Consider the following 17,912-nt stretch of genomic DNA (forward strand, 5'->3'; position numbering starts at 1 on the left):
CTGTCCTTTATTCTGCATGCGTGTAAATTATGATAATGTAAACAGTGAAGTGAAAGCACTTTGCATGTGGCCCATGGCAGAGATCAACAGTGAGTGATGGTAATGCTCCGAAACATAAACCCAGAGCTCCTCTGCTTTCTTGTCTGACCAGGACAGAAAGTTTAAAGATTTCAAATCACAGTTACGGGTGATGCACAAGGAGTCATGACGGTCTGCGTCTTTCTGTTACTAAAGTGAAAGTCCTGTCTGGTCACCAAAGGGCAGGGCTCGGTGCACATAATGACGCTCTTATCTCTATGTGGAAACCAAAGCAAACAAAAGAGGCAGCGGCGAACAGACTCACGTACTCCCTGAGGAGTTATGTCAGATGGACACTGATGCATTCACTCCCTGTTTGAGTAGCAGTTGCTGGATTATCTGGGCGTGGTGCTGATGTCATGTTTTGTTCCATGCATACACTTCTCTGCTTCTTCAGATTCCTTTACTTCTGTTGTCATGAATCATTTCTCCAGGCGGCCTATCTGAAGATGCAAAATCACCTTAACGTGCACGCGCTCTGCAGCTAACCCAGAAGTTTTTCTCATCCTTGTTTGTGACAATCAGCATGAATGAGCGCAAAGAAAAACAAAGCCCATTTGTTTGACAGGCCTCTTCCTCCTCACGTATGAAGTCATTCCTCTCCATGTGGTATCGGAGAAGAAGCTCTAGCCAAACTGAGGTCATGAGAAGGTTATTTTGATTGGATGCCATAATTCCCACACCCAGAATGAAGTCATGTGGTGGGATTCTGTGAGGAAGAGGTTTGTTATGATTTCAATCTGTACACAGAATGCCCGGAGGACGGTGGGCCCGTCAGGGCGCTTTGGGCTGTGGTTGTTATGAAACATGTGGGCTGGTGGAAGTAGCTGCCATTCCTGTACGATGTGATCAGAGCGAATCGCACTCACGTCTGATAAATACAAGATGGGTGATAAAATGTTGCTATAAGATGTCAGCTTCATGACCCAGGTGGAAGCAAAAGTCTTGGTTTGAGGTTTAATCGAGGCAAACGTAGGCAGAGAAGATAACATGACATCTGCACTGTATGATGTTACATACCAGACTCTTTATGTAAGTCTTTCATATCTCCATTTTTCACGCCGGTCTTTCCCATCCAACGGTCACGGCTGTCTTCACATCACTCCACCAGCATTAGCGAGTCTCTCTTCACTTCTACTTCTTCTGCTCAGGCGTCACCTCGGCTCTCCCGGGTCGTTTTTAGGTTTGGCCTCGCTGAAGGATGCTGATGAACTGTCCAAGAAAAGTGAGATTAGGCTGAACTGAGAAAACAGAGAAAGTCGTATTCTGGGCCTGAAGCCATGAAGGGACTGAAGATGTTTTTAGATGAAGAAGAAAAGAAAAAGAGAACGGCACTGATGTGCAAACCTAAGGGCGGGATATGCAGGGGGAAATGCACCAGTCCTGCTTGAAAGCATTTTGAAAAATTGTAAAATAATCTACAAGACATTTTATAACACAGCTGTGGCTCAGTTATTCAACACTGCCTGGTATAAGGTGACCGAGAGTTCCACTTTATGCAGTCACGTGATTTATGCCAAAACTTTAATCTGCATGTTTTTTTGTTTAAGCTTTCAGGAATGCATTCAAATGACCACAGTGTAAGAAAAAAGCTGATGGTTTCTGCATGATCCAAAAAGTGTTGCCCGAAGATTTGAATGACATGTGGCAACACGAAAAGTGAACCTGGAACGCTTAGAACAGGTGAAATTCCCAGAGAAAGCTTCCAGAGCTACAATAAAAAATATTTTGCCAACTGTGTTTGTGCATAAAATTAAAAATATTTGTTAGCGTTCTGCTACCTGACACATGCACATGAGTAGGCTGCTGGAGGTCACTTCATGGAGCTCTGGTTCCATGTGCTCCTCCTGTTGCCAGGTTATTGGCCTTCTACGGCCCTGTCCAGCTCTCTTCCTGATATCCTCCACACTATTGTGACTGTGCTGTGAGACACAACAAATCTTAGAACAACACAGATGGATGGTAATTCCAGGTAATTCCATAGAGTTCTGGCAGTGCCTCCTGTTTCTCCTCACACAAAAGAGCAGATAGCAGTCATGCTGCCGGGTCGATGGCCTTCTACAGCCCCGTGCAGCTTCCTATGGTCCTTCCTATGGTCTGTGGCCTTCATCTGCCAAATCACTCCCTTTCTGCAGGTTGCCTTGTTGCTGCCTCTTCAGTGCACCTGTTGCCACTTTCATTTACACCAAAGCACATTCAGGTTTCTGCTTCCTAACTGAACAGATTGACATCCCTGAAGTTTAGCTGACTTTGAGTGTTATCTTCATTTTATTCAATTTGATTGGTTTGGTTTAGGAAGACAATCTTTGTTAGATTGTTGAACGATTAAACTAAATATGTCTGACAGACCAGCTGAGCCCCTTTGTCTCTAAGCTAACAGGTATTTAGCTGTAGGTGCATGTAACAAGAAAGCAAATACATTTACCTTCCAAAATAGCTGCTTTACTCACTGCCACCAATAAAAGACAAACCTCAGTTATTTGTTAAAGGATATATAATCAGATTAACTTCCCTGAAATGACAAGCAAGCTTTCAGTATTTGAATTCACGTAGGAAACCTTTTTACAGTAAGACTGCTCACCAAACATCTTATGGTAAATTATCCAGAAATGGGCCAGCACGTCTCAGGATACCACAAAAATACCGCAGCACATGTATCCCAGGATCACATTCATCGCCACAGGAATTCCTCTGCTGAAGTGCAGCTACTTCTTTCATGTGGTGCTGTATCACAGGAATTCCAGTCCGGCCGATGTTTGGTCTGTCTGTGTTTTTCGCTTCCAAACACAGAAATTGTGACCTGGCCTAAAAACGATAAATGTAACATAATTTTTCTTTCATAAGAACGATGAAAATGACATCACGCTGCTGTTTGAGTCAAACGACTCATCAAAAGACTTCTAGAGCCTTTTAAAGGTGGTTTACTGTAAGCTTGGACGTAGATGATGTTTGACACCAAATTTCAGCTCAGTGAAAACGAAACAACACAAACAGAAAATCAGTCACAGGCGTCACCTTTGCCAAAAACTGGCATTCATGCAGTCTCGGACCAAAGCGACTCTTTAATTTAAATTAAAAAAGTAATAGTAAGACCATAGCACTCAGTGGAATCCAGTGTTGCCATGATAAACAGGGTATTCATAATAGCGTGCATCTGGTTTCACTTTTTGGGCTTTTAACCCTGCTGAACTTGTTACATCACCCGTAACACATCCAGATAAATATAGGGGAATAATACTGACTCAACTGTGAATTATCATCATAACAGAAGTTATTGCTGTACATCTCTTGTGGTTTTTGTGTTTATTGATGTGAGCCTGTGTCTAAAGCCTAAATTGGCTGGGAAATTACATGCTGTTAAGTATTTCTGCCTTTGTTTTTCTTCTCGTGTTCCCATTCTGGTGATGAGTTACCCGCTCAGAAATGTTAATTACTTATGTTTCATTTCCTGTGTTTCCTGATCACACACTATAGAGCTGCATTGAGGAGGTGATTCTCTCACACACCCTCCTGCTCCCAGACTGTAACAATATTCAATAAAGTTTGACTCCAGCTCACACAAACGATTAAAAAAAGTGATTGATATTTTCTGGCACAATCCAGTTTAAAGTAGTTTCCATAGCAGCAAACGCAGCATGACTCTCACCCACCAACACCGCCGCTGGTTTTCTTTCTCAAGGTCAGCCCCAGCAGGAGTCAGGACTGCCAGTCATGTGCCAGACTTTCTGGAGGGGAAGGGTATTTCCATATGAGGCTCAGATGCCCATGAGCCAGCGTATCTCATGAACAGAGGAGGGAGACTGCAGGGCCACAGGGTTCATTCCAGACAACAGCTGGGCATCACTCAGTGTCACAAAATACTCAGACAATGAATAAATATCCTACAGAGCTCTAATAGAAGCATATAGCCTGCCCATCAGTGGAAAGGATTCAACAAGTTAAGAATGACTCTCCTATCTTTTGCTCTTTTAAAAGCTACATTTAGATTTTTAGGGTTATAGTTTCTCTGTCAGATCTTATTAAGAGAAGAAATGGTGTAAAATTAGGACTACATGAACCACCAGGTGCCACTGTGTGCGCTGAAATGTCTCCCTCTTCTGGCGAAGAGGCGTCATTCATCAACACCAGCCGCCCTGTCAAGGGCACAGTGGAGCCCCGCCTACTTTAATTTGATTGGGTGATAGCGGTGTTCGACGAAGTTTATTGGATATCTGGTCGTCAATACGATGACGAATAAGGAAATTCAAGGAAGAGAGCACCGCCGGTGACAAACGTGGGTAAACTCCTGTGTGTTTTCAGTCTCGTGTACTCGTTGTGTGTCATTGTCATTTTTATCTCGATTTTTGGGCAAAACGTCACGTGTTTCGTGTAAATTGGCGGCTTTCCCACGAGCTCTGCGAGCTGCATTTTAGTCAGCAAGCTAACATTAGCTGCAAATGTTAGCTGCTGTGTTAAGAGTGTCACAGCAGAGTCAGCTGTTAGCTTCAGAGTGGAGTTCATTAGTCCAGGTTTTCAGCTCCAGTTTCTCCTCCTAAGTGGTGGATTTACGTGACGTTGGCCGTCACAGTGAACGTGTTTTCATAACGTGGAGAACGGCACATAACTGCGCGCGTTTTCATTTAGTTTTCTGCTCAAAGGCCACAAGAAGGCGCACGAGACACGGAGAAAAGACCTGATGTGCACCTGCTCCCACAGGTTTTTGGACAGTTTCTGTAGTTTTGTCTTTGTTCCACCAGCACAGTGGATTTTAAGAATTATAATATCACGGTGTGGTTGAAGTGCAGGATTTCAGCTTTGATTCAAGGGCGTTTTATACACAGTCCCTCATTTTCAGAGGATCTAAAGTAAATGGACAAACTAAAAAAGGTTAAGGGTGAATATTAGTAGTTCAAAGTGCTGGAGGCTAGACATGGACATCACTAGGTGCTGTTTCCTGCTTGAGATGCTCTGCAGGCCTTTCGTGCAGCTGCTGCCTGTTTGTGAGCCGCTCTGCCTTTTAGTTTTGATTTATTTGACTGATAAGCTGCTCTCCTGGGCTCAGCTCAAGTGACTGGCTGATTGTAGAATACCCCATTTCTTTACCTTGAGAAACTTTGCAGTTTGCTTTGGGCTATTATCCACCTGCACTGTGGAGCTCTGTCTGATCAGCTCTGCAGCACCTGTCTGAATCTGAGCAGAGAGTATAGCCTTGAACACTGCACAGTTCGTTCTGCTGCTTCTGTCAGCAGTCAGATCATCACAGAACAGTGACCTGTCATACATGCTCACCCCCCGTGTCTGACAGTTGATGTAGTATAAGCTGCTCTTTCCTTCTCCATCATTCTAGTAAATTCACTCTTTGTATCATCTGTCCAAAGAGTTTTCTTTTAGATGATTTTTTTTTGAAAATGTTGAATCTGGTGTTCGTGTCTCCCCCCAGTTGGCTGTAGCTCAGGAGGTCCTTTAGGCCTGGCTGAGCTGGTCAGTGCATTAATTTTTTTAGTTTTTTTTATTTTATTTTATTTTTTTGCTCTGTGATAGGTTTATGTGGGTTTTTCAGCGATTGCCTCCTTCTCTTGTATCAACATCTTTTGGACATCATATTCAGAGTTCCAGTGGAAAAAGTACCAAATACAAGTTCAGTACTAGGACTCAGCTCCTGGTCTTTTATCTGCTAAACATGCCACCAAACTGAAGGAACAGGTGTCACCTGAAGCAGTTTATAAGTCCATGGTTCAGTTGAGCTGAGACTGTGTATAAAGATTTCTGTAATTCTTGAACATTTAAACCGAAGCTAAAGTGTTCAGGTCAATCACATCTTGATTGTTTGATTTAAAATTCCCTGTGGTGTTGTAGGGAAGCATTAAAAAATAATTAAATTTATTTATTTTTTGCTGTGTTGATTTTCACTTGTTTTAATTTGTTACTTTTTTTACGTTTAGTTCTTATTTTATTTCTCCAGATTGGTCTTGACCCTATTAATATATTAGTTTTATCATATTTTATTGAGTTATTCACCATTCCACTTGTTGTTCCTCTAGTCGGTTGTTTTATGTTTGTTTTTGGGGGTTTTATTGTAGCTGCTGTAACAAAGGAATTTCTCATTAATACTGTGAGATTGTGTTTTTCTTTGCTGAGGAGGCTCATCAGTCACAGTTAGTCTCACAGCTTTCTGCCTTTGTTTCTCACAGCCTCCTCCCCAGTGATGGCTGCCTCGGGGAAGCTGGCGTCCTTCCGCCTGCCTCCCCTGCCGACTGTAGGTGAGCTCATAAAGCTGTACAACCTGCGAGCAGAGAAACAGCTGTCCCAGAACTTTCTGCTGGACCTGAGGCTCACCGGTTAGTCGTCCAGCATTTTATTTTCTTTCTTTCATTCCTCCTCCTTCTTTTGCCCCGTCTGCAGTGCACCAAGACCCTTGAGGTCCTTCTCAGGGTACAGTAGTGTAGGTGAGGTTATGTAGATCTCCTGCTAATGCGAATGGACCAGCTCAGTTGTTGTAGCCCTTGAGAGCTGAGCCTTAACACAATTATCAGCGATGCAGTGCAGCTCTGATCTGCTCTCTCGTCCTTGGACAAGGTGACTGTTAGATTAATGCTTTTCATCTTCATCACACAGAGGAGAGCAGATATTGCAGCATCACACTCTATTAATCTCAATTTGGACGCCCGACTCTCTGATGAAAACATTTGATTGAAGAACATCTTATAATTTATAGGCTGCACGAATTGAGAATGTATCCCAGGAAATTACTATAAATGAATATTGAGTGCGCCCTCTCTGTATTCTCAGACAAAATAGTGCGCCAGGCGGGCAGCTTGAGAGATGCCCACGTGTGTGAGGTGGGGCCGGGTCCCGGAGGCCTCACCCGTTCCATCCTCAATGCTGGGCCCGCAGACCTGCTTGTCGTGGAGAAAGACACGCGCTTCATCCCCGGACTGAAGGTGAGCAGAAAAGCCGGATCCAGGCTGGCTGAACGAGGTCACCCGACACAAACGGCTCAAACGTCCTCGCCTGCAGGAGCCGGCTCCCTCTCTTTGCAGCTGTGGCCGCTTGCAGAGTGACCGATGAGTCCTTTTATTCTTTTTAAAATGATTGTTACCTGTTTATTGTTTCCATTCGCACAGCTGTTGTCTGAGGCAGCACCGGGCAGGCTGAGGATCGTCCACGGCGACATACTCACCTACAGACTGGATCGAGGATTCCCAACAAATATCTCTAAGCCATGGGAGGGAGGTAAGAGGATGAGCGTACGTAAGCTGTTACGGCAATCAAACTGAGGGAAATACGTGTGACTAAAACGTGTGTGTGTGTCCTCACAGACCCTCCAAACCTTCACATCATAGGGAATCTCCCATTCAGCGTCTCAACCCCTCTGATCATCAAGTGGCTGGAAAACGTAGCGAACAGAACGGGGCCCTTCACGTTTGGACGCACCGGACTCACGCTCACTTTCCAGAAAGAGGTGGCAGAGGTGGGTGAACTCCACATGACCCACATAGACCCTAAATAAAGTCAAACACCCGTGTTTGCAGATTTCCTGAACAATCGTTACTCTGTAGACATTTTTATTCATTTCATTCTTATTTTATTGTTGTGATTTAATATTGATTCATAATTAAAAATACTTTGCAGCTTAGATGAACAGATTTGGGATGGGCCTTTCATGATTCAGGCCAACAGGCTTTATTGATGTTTGCTTAATTCTTCTCTGTTTGTGATGCAAAAATCATCTTTAGGACACGTTTAATATGCTTCAGTGACTTTGAGCAGTTGTTTTTTCCATCCAGAGGTTGACGGCCAGCACACGCAGCAAACAGAGGAGTCGTCTTTCCATCATGGCTCAGTATCTCTGCACTGTCCGCAACTGCTTCACCATCCCCGGACGGGCCTTCGTCCCCAAACCAGAGGTAGTTTGTGACAGAAACCTCATCAGTTTAATTACTTTAGAGCTGGATAAAAAGGTTTCGTGTAGGCGTTTGGCAAAGCACATCTGATTCTTGACTTCCTCGTCCAGTTTGTGCACCAGCCGCTCGGATTAGGCTCTGCTTCAAACTGTATGGGAATATTTTCGGTTTGTTTCAAGGTGCTGTTGAAGTTTGCTGATAGTTACGGTTTATTGGGAAAAGCTACAGCGAGCGTTCAGATCCCCGCGTGCACACCCTCGGGGGTGATGCTGGGAAAAGATTTCTTCTTTCAGAGCAAAATGAGAGAAACAGTAAAGTATGTAATAATAATAATGTTGGTATTAATCTTCAATATCGGTGACGTTCCAGCTTTCATGATGTCAGCGGGACCCCACGGTGCCACGCTCCGGTCAGAGCCCTCATCATGTCACCCTGGCTCATCCCTCCACTCTTTCTTCTTGCTTTAGGGCTTCATTAAGACTGTGTTGAATCAGTGTTGTCTCACTTCTGTGTTTGGACCCTTTTTTAGCTCGTAATGATGCCTGGTGGGTATTTGAGATGAGGCACGATCACACTGTGCCTTGTAATGAGGGCCTTGTTCTTTTTTAGGCCCTTTCTGCATCTTTCCACCCGTGTGCGAGCATCAGGGCCGAAAGCAAGATCAGCTTCGGTGTTTAACGTAGGACCAGAGGTGATGCACTAAATAAAGGATCAACGCTGGCTAATACGCAGCTGCAGTTTATTTTAAATCGCACACATTCAAGTGTTTTAGAAAACTCAAGAGCTCGCTTGCATCTTTTGTACAAATGAAGCCTTTTTTTCTTCACCAGAATTAAAGGATAGGTGTTAGGTGGATGTCAGAGAGAGACTGCTGGTCCCTCGAAGATGTCCTGGCTCTTTAGGAGACCCGCTGCCGGTAAATATTTAATCTCCTGTGTGGAGTAAAATGCAGCCGAGTGAATGGGACCAGTGCTGATTGCTCATTCTCTTAGAAGAGATGGATTCCAATGATTATTTCATCGCACTCAGCTGCCTTTCTGTGCATTTGTTCCTCTAGAGCATTTTATTTTTGTGTGTATGTCAAAGTGGAGCTTAATGGGCTTTAGCAGGCTTTATCTTTTGATGGAATATGCTCATATGGTATGAATACATTTGAACTGGGGAAGCTTCATGCTACACATGCGTGCAGATGAATCCGCGCCTCCCACGTGCCCACACGGGCCATCTATCCCTACTAAATGTTTTAATGGGCTCTTGGTCGAATTGGTGTCATTAGGAGAGATGATGGCTGTTTGATGAGCAGCCCTCCTGCTGCTGGTGTCCTATAAAAGAGCAGGAACAAGAGCACACAGAGTAGATGAAGTCTATCGCAGTATGTCATGTAGTATAATTCATAAAAAGCTCAGTGGCTCTGCTTTGTTTACTGGTGCACAGCAGAGTAATTACGCAGGAAAGCATGAAGAGTAAAAATCCTTCCGTGGTTTACAGGACATCAGAGGACCGACTGAGGTTGTCACACACGGGAATATTGACATTTTCCTGCTAAACAGGAGAAGTAACCGAGATATTGTAGATGTTGAATATACAGAAAGAAAAATGTGCTGCGTGCATTAATTGTTATGGTTGCTGTGCAGAGTGTTGGTACTGTACACTGCTCACAGGGCTCCTTATGAAGATGGCGATGGCTAAATACCCCCTTTGTAGAGAGGAACTAATTATACTGGTGCTGTTAGACTGCCAAGTACCAAAGGTCTGCCTCTGTGTATCTTTCTTCACTTGGCGTGAGCCTTTTTGCAGACGTGTGTGCCAATCATTGTTGGGATTATTCTGCAGCGATGCTAAAGCTTTGTACAGGACAGTAAAACAAACTACACGGCAGCAGGTGCTGTGCACACATGGCAATTAGTGAAGTGTAAAAAAAACAAAACATGTGAAGTGGTTTAATACTGTGAGATCAAACGAAGCGAGTCCCAGAGAGCCGCTGAAAAAGCAGCGAACCTTTCCAAACAACCACGATGAGAAAATAGCATCACTTCAAGGCGAAGGGGGGAGGGGAGCGTGGGTTGATTGGCCGGCTGATTTGAACGTAGAGGAGGCCGAGTATTGCAGGCTGATGGGGTAATGAGAAAGGAAATGTTGAATCCGTTTTACATCAGCGGCTGCGGGGTGGGCAGATAGGCTCTTATCCCCGCTGCTTAATTTGCCAGTCTTGTCCCTCTCGCCTCCGCTGTGTCACATTGAGCGACTGAGATTGTCCTTGAAGGGTTTCGAGAGTGGCGATTGGCTGCTTTGATGGTGTTCCCCCAGGCTCAGGGTGCCCTGGGTCCGCCCCACTGCAGATCACACCTGCCTCCTCTTCCTTATTAGTCGCTCTCCTCCTGTTAATTCTCACATAGATGGACAGACTGAGTGATGCTCGCATCGCTTCTGGGGTTCGCAGCTATTCGCGTGTCTGAAGGCTCCCTGAGAAAAACCGAAATAGGAACTGCCTTTCTGTTTTTGCTTTTGCCTTCATACGCGTCTCTAATTCATATTCTGGTCAGGGGTCAAGGGGTTTCTGAGTGCACGCTGACATCAAGCATCTGCATCCTCACTGCCTCCTTATGTGCAAAGGAGCTGATTTGAAAAGAGAAAAGAGCACGCGCTGACTCGCTCATCTATCTTCCCCATCTGGGTACAATGTGATTAAAATCAACCTCTTTCCATCGCAGGCGGGTCTGTAAGTCGTGCAGTAGCTGCTCTGTCGCAAACAACCTGCTGTGTCCTCTGTAGAGCTCCTCGAGGGCTCCGCGTTGTGCTAACAACTCGGGTATTTGCTGAATGAGGTGAGAATGAAATTGAGGCATGAGGTAGGCCGTAACAGGAAATGGAATGAATAAAAGAAAATGAGCTGAGAAATAAGGGAATAAGGGTGGTGATGATGCAAAAATGGAAGGAAATATTGGTTAGGGCTGGGTGATATGGCCTAAAATTCATATTGCGATATAATTTCAAGCATGTGCGGTAACGATATACATCACGATATATTATTTTCTTCTGTATAAGGTATTTTCCGCACTATAAGGACTTAAAATCCTTTAATTTTCTCAAAAATCGAGAGTGTGCCTTATGTATGAATTCTGGTTGTGCTTACTGACCTCTAACCGATTTTGGCTGCAGAAATCTGTTAAAAAATGTTTTAGTACAACTTTGGTAAGCCGCACTGCTTGATGGATTGTCGGAGCATTACGGCTGCCGTGCTGAGGAGCTTCGCGGAGTAATCTGGGTCCAAAACTCCGTCCATTTCAGGTCCCAAACTCAAACGAACAGAGTAAAAAACTGTCTAAATTCTTTAATCTTTAATAAAACCATCAGCGTTGCTGCTTTACCAGATGTAACAATTAAGTTTAACATCCAGGCATCCATGAAAATAGAAGTTATTAAATTTAATGGAGTTAGAAGTTAGCAGGAAGTTAGCTCGCTAGTTTCCACCTAAACATGACATAGCATGTTCTGACTGAGAGATTTTTGAAGCTAATTCAAACGTACAGCTCTGCTACCACTTCCAACATAAATGAAGAGGGAAAACTAAACAGCAGTGACGTTTGCAGGGTTACTGAAGTTGGACTACCTGGTATATAATGTTGTGCTACGTGATTGCTAGCGACACAGCTATGTTAGCATAACATTAGCACAGTGAAGCTGGAGGATGAACGCCAACTTTTTTCCACTCGATAAAAGTCATTAATGAATCAATGTTACGGAAGTGGAGGAAGCGCAGTTTTTGGCTTTCCCCATATTTCAAAAGTGCTTCATCTCTTTGCTATGACTGTCGGCATATTTTGCAGATGATAATGGTTGTAGCCGCTGCGATGCTTTCGACCAAAACAGGCGCAGCTTGATGACATCATCAACATGCGCTATCGCGATAGAGCGATATAGTCAAAATGTCTGTCGTTGGCCAAATTTATATCGTTTCTATCGTATATCGTTTCTATCGCCCACCCCTAATATTGGTGATGAAAACCAGAATAAATGGAAGCAGGGTTGGAGAGCAGATTATTGTCTGAATATGAGATTTGTCGAATGAAACAAAGCCCAGAGAGCACCAGAAGACAGATTCATGACAGAGATGGATCTGAGAGGAGAGCGAGGCGTACCTCCAAACAGATGGTTGTCTGGGCCGGTCATCAGCCCTGCTCTGAGTAATGGCCGTCACCCACCAACTAACCGAGCCTCACAGGAGGAGCGCCCTACAGATGTTTGCCTTGTACACAATAGTCCGCCAGATGAGCAGGGGCTAAATTAAATTTGTTAATGCTGCATTGAACTTCGGTTGTAGCTGGCAGCAGTCAGAGAGCGATTGGTACAGTGTACTCCTCCGCAGCTCTGAGTTTTGGAGATTTCTTCCTCGTCTGTTGAATTAATTTTATCCTTTGAATTGAAACAGATGTTTCACTGGGGAGCATGACCCAGCTCGGACCACCGCAGTGATGAATATCTTCTCCGTGATGTAATGTGGCCTCGCTGCCCGTCTCTACAGCAAGAGTGAATCTCCTCAGAGGGGCTGTGCTGCTTTCTCACCTCCCTCAATTCATCTAAGCCTATTCCTATCCCGTAAACGGGGTCAAACGCGGTATCAAGAGTATCAGGGAAAGTTATTTCAATGACTCGTGCCAGCCCAGAAAATGCCCGAAGGCTTGGTCTCAATACATCACGGACCCAAGGTAAAGAAATCTAAAAATACTCCCCTGCTTCTTCCTTCATTTCCGCTCACCTTAAACAAAACGCCAAGGTTGGCAGAGCTAGCTTAAGAACATCTCCAGAGAGCCACCGCCTCCTCCTAACAAGTAACTGTGCCGAGCTCAGAGTCAGCGAGTTTAGCAAATTCAGCTCTGTTGGGTTAGTGAGCACGCAGCGGAGGGGGGGTGCGGGTGTTTTAAAAACCCGGCTATCCTCCAAGGAAAGAAAGTTCAGCTACAAATGAGAAAAATCGAATTACAATACATTTATCACGGGGGGAAAGCCTCACCGCGATGGGAGGCATCAATCTATAAGCTATTAAGTTGAAGGCTTACTTGAGTGTCCAATTTCAACATCACACGCGGCGGTTTGTGACTTAATTTAAGGCTTTTTATGGCGACTGAAGGTGTGGGATGGATCCCAATTTTAAAGTTCCAGGTAAAGATTTACTTTCCATATTAACTAGTTTCACTGGTGACCTGATGAACAGCATCTTATGATTAAAGGAGCTTCTTTTTCTTTCTTTCCTTGTTGCCTGTCTACAGTAATCGTCGTTTAAATCAGAAGAAATATAGATTATCTAAAAATACAAAAACCTCCAGCACCCTTGAAGCGTTTAGCCTCCCTCACCTTCAGCGAATCCTCCCGGGCACGCGTCGGTCTGCGCGCTCCAAAGCTAAAATATTAAAGGGCCTCCTTTGAACTGTCACAGCGTATTGTTTTCCTACAAGCTTCCCTTTTGTCATCTTCATAGCTTTTACTGCCTCTGTCAGCGATTTACCGAGCAGCCAAGGTCGTTGCCGTTATTCCCCGGCCTCGCATGTGCGCGGGGACTGGAGGAGAGCGACAAAGGAAGGTCATCCTCCCTCAGCGCTGATGAGCGCATTATATTTCCAGCGTGAACCTTCATGAGCATAACTGCTGTCCGAATCAGAGAGCAGCACTTTAAGGGTTGTGACACGTTGGTGCAATTTTGAGCAATGTGGATGTGAGCGATGGCATTTCCTGCCTAAAGTCTTTTGTTCATCTTATTACCATCCACGCCTCCTCCTCCTTTTTTCCTGTTTGGTGATTTCCAGAAAGACATTTTGCTGACCAGGAAGGGCAACAAAAAACTGTGAGCTCGGAGTTGAAAGAAAAGCGCGCGATTAACCCCTGCCTGCTACTGACAAGTGCTCACCTCCCCTCATTTAAAGCTCACACTCCAGATCTGTCATAGCAGCAACTCGGGGTGAAAGCCTTTGATGAAAAATGTAGGTTAAATACACAGAGGAGCAGATCTTATTAGCGTTCCCCCACGAGAGGAGTAGTTATTTGATCTGCACTCGTATTGCATAACAAACGCAGCGAAAGAATGAGACGGGGGGAGAGAGAGAGGCTTTAATAATCCATGTTTGTTTCAGGAAAGCATATTCTCACTCACCCTCTGTTGATGAGACTCCAATCAGCTGTAATGAGAGCCCAGATTCTAATTTAATAACGACCCCATCTGAAGTGTAAAAGCTAAATATGACACCGGCGTGAACGTGAGGGAACGTGCTGTGCAGGGTTGTGATCTGAGACTTTTTCACAGCAACAGTTGGTACAGTTTGCATGCGTGGAACAATTTTGGCTTTAGTGTAAATAAGCTCCTTACACATTTTTCAATTATTAATATTATAAATAAATGGCACTGTATAAATAAATACAGTGCTATGAAGAGTGAACTTAGTTCTTAGTTTCTTTGCAGACTTCATCAAACACATTTTAATATTAGACAAAGATCACAGAGTTTGTTTGCTGTATGAAGGGAAAAGCTATCCAAACCTAGCTGCTACTGTACCTTGTTAACCCTTTAAGACCTACCATAGCACCAAGTCTGCCAGAGCTTATATTATATTTTTACATGCTGTAGTGCCGCTTTTGGGAGCATTTCAAGTTGATATACATCAATACAACCATTATAGCCCAGATTTTAATAATATGTCTGCATTAAGTGCATAGTAATTACATAAATTGCAAAAAAGTGCAATAAACTACAAAAAAATGTAAAATTGTTTTTGTTTTTTTAACATATATTTCTAGTTAGAGAAATTTAAAACTGTAAATACAAAAAAGTTGCACAAACTAGTTTCCCACCACAGGAAATTTATTTTGAGTGTCTTCATAGTTTTATTTTTGAAATACACCAATTTTTATACACTGCAGGAAAAACGAAAATAAATATTCTAATGCAAATTTGCAAAAAAGCAGCATATGCATCAAAATAAACTATTTCCAGCAGTGCAATATGAGTCCTAAGCATCCCAGAAACCACACAGAAAGTCATAAAGTCAAACATAACTTTTAAAAACACCAGTATAGGCTCATGAGGCCCTCATGGTAAAAAAACTACATTTCCGCACAATGACGTCACTTCCGGCTTCGGGTAGGACAAGGAGGATATGTGATAGTTCGCGCTGATGGAAGTAGGAAGACTTACAAACAGCTGATCGGATCAGCAAAGCGTGTTTCTGGAATATTATGTTTTTGTTGCTGCAAGTGCTTTTTATGCAGTTATTGCAAAGCTATATGTGGAAGGAAACTGTGACCGAGGACAAGCTGATGGCATAAGATGTAAGTACAACTCCTCCTGTTTCATATGCAAAAAAAATGATTGCGTTAGCTTACATGGTTGCAGAGCTACCGGGATTTAAAAATAGTTACGCAAAACAGAGCGTGCCCGCTCCGACTTTAAAGGGTTAAAGCATGAATTAACCACAGAAAGCTTCAGTTTCTGGCCTGATTACAGCCAAACTTGTTGAATAACATTAAATAGAACCTGTAAAGAGAGACGAGGTCACTGCATCTCTGTCTGGAAAGGGTTAAAGATCCGTTTCTAAAGCTTTGAGATGCCAGTGAACCACAGTGAGAGGGATTATCCACATGTTATCCACAAACCTTGGAACAGAGCTGAACCTTCCCAGGAGTGACCAACCAAAGTTACTGAACGAGCGCATCGACGGCACACAACAACCCCAAACAACACTTAAAGAACTGCAGGTCTCACTCGTCTCAGTCTGACTCACACCTGAACGGCTCAGAAACAACAAAATGAACGTTTTGGAGTGAAATAATCACAGTCTGGGTTCAAATCCAGTTAAGACGCTTTGGCGTGACCTGAAACGGGAAGTTCATGCCGGAAAACCCTCCAGTGTGGCTAAATGCAAACAATTCTGCGAATTCCTCCACAGGCATGAGAAAGGCTCGTTGCTGGTTATCATTAAAGGTGGCACAACTAGTTATTAGGTTAAAGGGAAATTACGTTTTTAACATTTGTTTGATCTGAAACGTGTAAATGTGACAAATCTGCAACAATACGAAATGAGAAACGGGGTAAATACCATTTCATAGCGCTGATTAATTATTAAAGAACTGGGACAAAGAAGTGTGGTCTGCAGCGGAGGAGTAAACTAGTCCATCTTCAGTTAATCTGATTGATCAGTTGGTCTAAGGATCCTTTTTTTCTAGCAAAAATGTGATAAAATGGCAAAAAATGTCCTTCTTTCCACCAGTTGGTAGAAGAGTTTACATGTCGTTAAACTCGTCGCTTTGTACCAGATAAACCAGCCAACTCGGATAACTCGCGTTCCCTTCAACTCCCAGAAGTGTCGTTATTGCTTCCTCTGTGTATTCGCTTATGTCATCACTAAGAAATAACTGGAGGAGATTGGGAGCAGCTTTATAAAACCCTTTCTTTAAGAGCCATTTTCACAGAATCCTTTTTATTTTTTTATTCTTGTTGTTGGACGCACTGCCGTAGTGGTGGGCGCTGCATACGAGCAGCCTGCCTTCCCTCCTGCACGCTGCGCAGCCTGTACCATCCAGCAATCTGTACATTTGGCAGGAAGATGAATGCTATCGCCGTCAGCCACACACATAAAAGCACACAACATCCAGCAGGCGCGCTGCTTTCACAAAATAGTTTTATTGGTAAAAAATAGAACTACTTGCACAAGCACATTGAGACAACTGTATCAGAACTTGTGAACTGTTTATCATCACAAATATGCTCTGGCAAAGTAAGAAGTGCTAAAGCATCCACAAAAATAAGCTGCAGTTATCAAAACCATAAATCAACGTCTTGGTACAGGATACGCAGGAGAGCTTAACTCTTTTTAGGACCTAGTCACTTTGCACTCTGGCCATTTATAAGCTGATGAAATCGCGTGCTGATGATTAAGCTGCACAGCCACAAAAAAGAGAAATTTTTAGCAAATTTTTTCCTGCATAATCATATCAGACCAAAAGACTTTCCCTTTTTTTCCCAGAGTGCCAGTCGTGTGATGTACTTGTCCTGGTCCGGAGAGGTTGAATGCTCAGCCGTTTGAACCGAACTGCTGTCAAATAACGTAAAGGTGCACTGACTAGTCTTCTTATAAAGAAGATATGATATGAGGGTGTATCTTATACCGAACCAGTGTGAAGGAATCCCGATCCTTCAGTAGGAAACCTAAACGTATTAAAAATCTAGACGCTTGTGTACAGCTGTCACAGACCTGCAGTAAACCGGGAATTCCTGAAACAAGCGTTATTTACTTTTCCCTCGTCTTCCTCCTGTCTCGTCTCGCTGTGCTTTGGGAAATGAGGAATAAAGAGGATTTAAAATAACCCTCGAAAGCCGCACCGGACTGTACACAAGCATCCAGCTGATTCGGACGAATCACAAATCCATAAAACATTTGCTAATGTATAATTCATGTACAAACAAGTCGTTAAAAAAATAAACAAAAAGAACTTCAGGTATTATTAAAACGTGTCATCATGAGACCATTTGGCACATTCTCAAAACACATAACGTGTCAGTATTACTTGATGACTTGGCACATTCTTTACTTTGTTTATTGCATTGGTAATGGTGCCTGGGCAGTGAGTCGTTGTCAGGAGGCCAGTTCCTTTGGGAGCAGTCTGAGGGCTAAGCCGGGGCGGGGCAAAAAAACAACCCCGCGAGGCCACCGGCAGCTCCCACGGCGAATCCCGTGGTGTTCCGGCAGCAGCCTGCAGGTGGCGAGCTGGGCTTAGCCATCTGCTCTCCCCCAGGAAGCTGCATTCTTATGAGAGAGAAGGAGAGAATGTGCAGTTCTATACATCACTGCCAAGGCCTGTCTCAAGCACAAAAACAATATCCTCCCATATTCTTACCTCAGAAAATAGAGCGCACGCTAACTGTGAAAGCGTAGCTGCAAAACTGACACGAGTGCGTGTGTGTGT

General features: G+C 43.7%; 1 protein-coding gene across 1 annotated transcript in view; it reads left to right on the forward strand.

The window, feature by feature from the left end:
• The first annotated feature begins 4,279 nt into the window (after nt 1-4,279).
• Nucleotides 4,280-17,912, forward strand: part of tfb1m (transcription factor B1, mitochondrial) — a 35,331-nt gene continuing 21,698 nt past the window's right edge. The window contains exons 1-6 of the mRNA XM_085144211.1: nt 4,280-4,351; nt 6,249-6,395; nt 6,847-6,998; nt 7,182-7,290; nt 7,377-7,528; nt 7,845-7,964. Of these exons, the coding sequence (XP_085000337.1) occupies nt 6,263-6,395; nt 6,847-6,998; nt 7,182-7,290; nt 7,377-7,528; nt 7,845-7,964 (666 nt within the window). The 5' untranslated portion in view covers nt 4,280-4,351; nt 6,249-6,262. The remainder of the gene's footprint in view (nt 4,352-6,248; nt 6,396-6,846; nt 6,999-7,181; nt 7,291-7,376; nt 7,529-7,844; nt 7,965-17,912) is intronic.

This window comes from Neolamprologus multifasciatus, chromosome 19 (assembly GCF_963576455.1).
Source record: "Neolamprologus multifasciatus chromosome 19, fNeoMul1.2, whole genome shotgun sequence".
Taxonomy (NCBI): Eukaryota; Metazoa; Chordata; class Actinopteri; order Cichliformes; family Cichlidae; genus Neolamprologus; species Neolamprologus multifasciatus.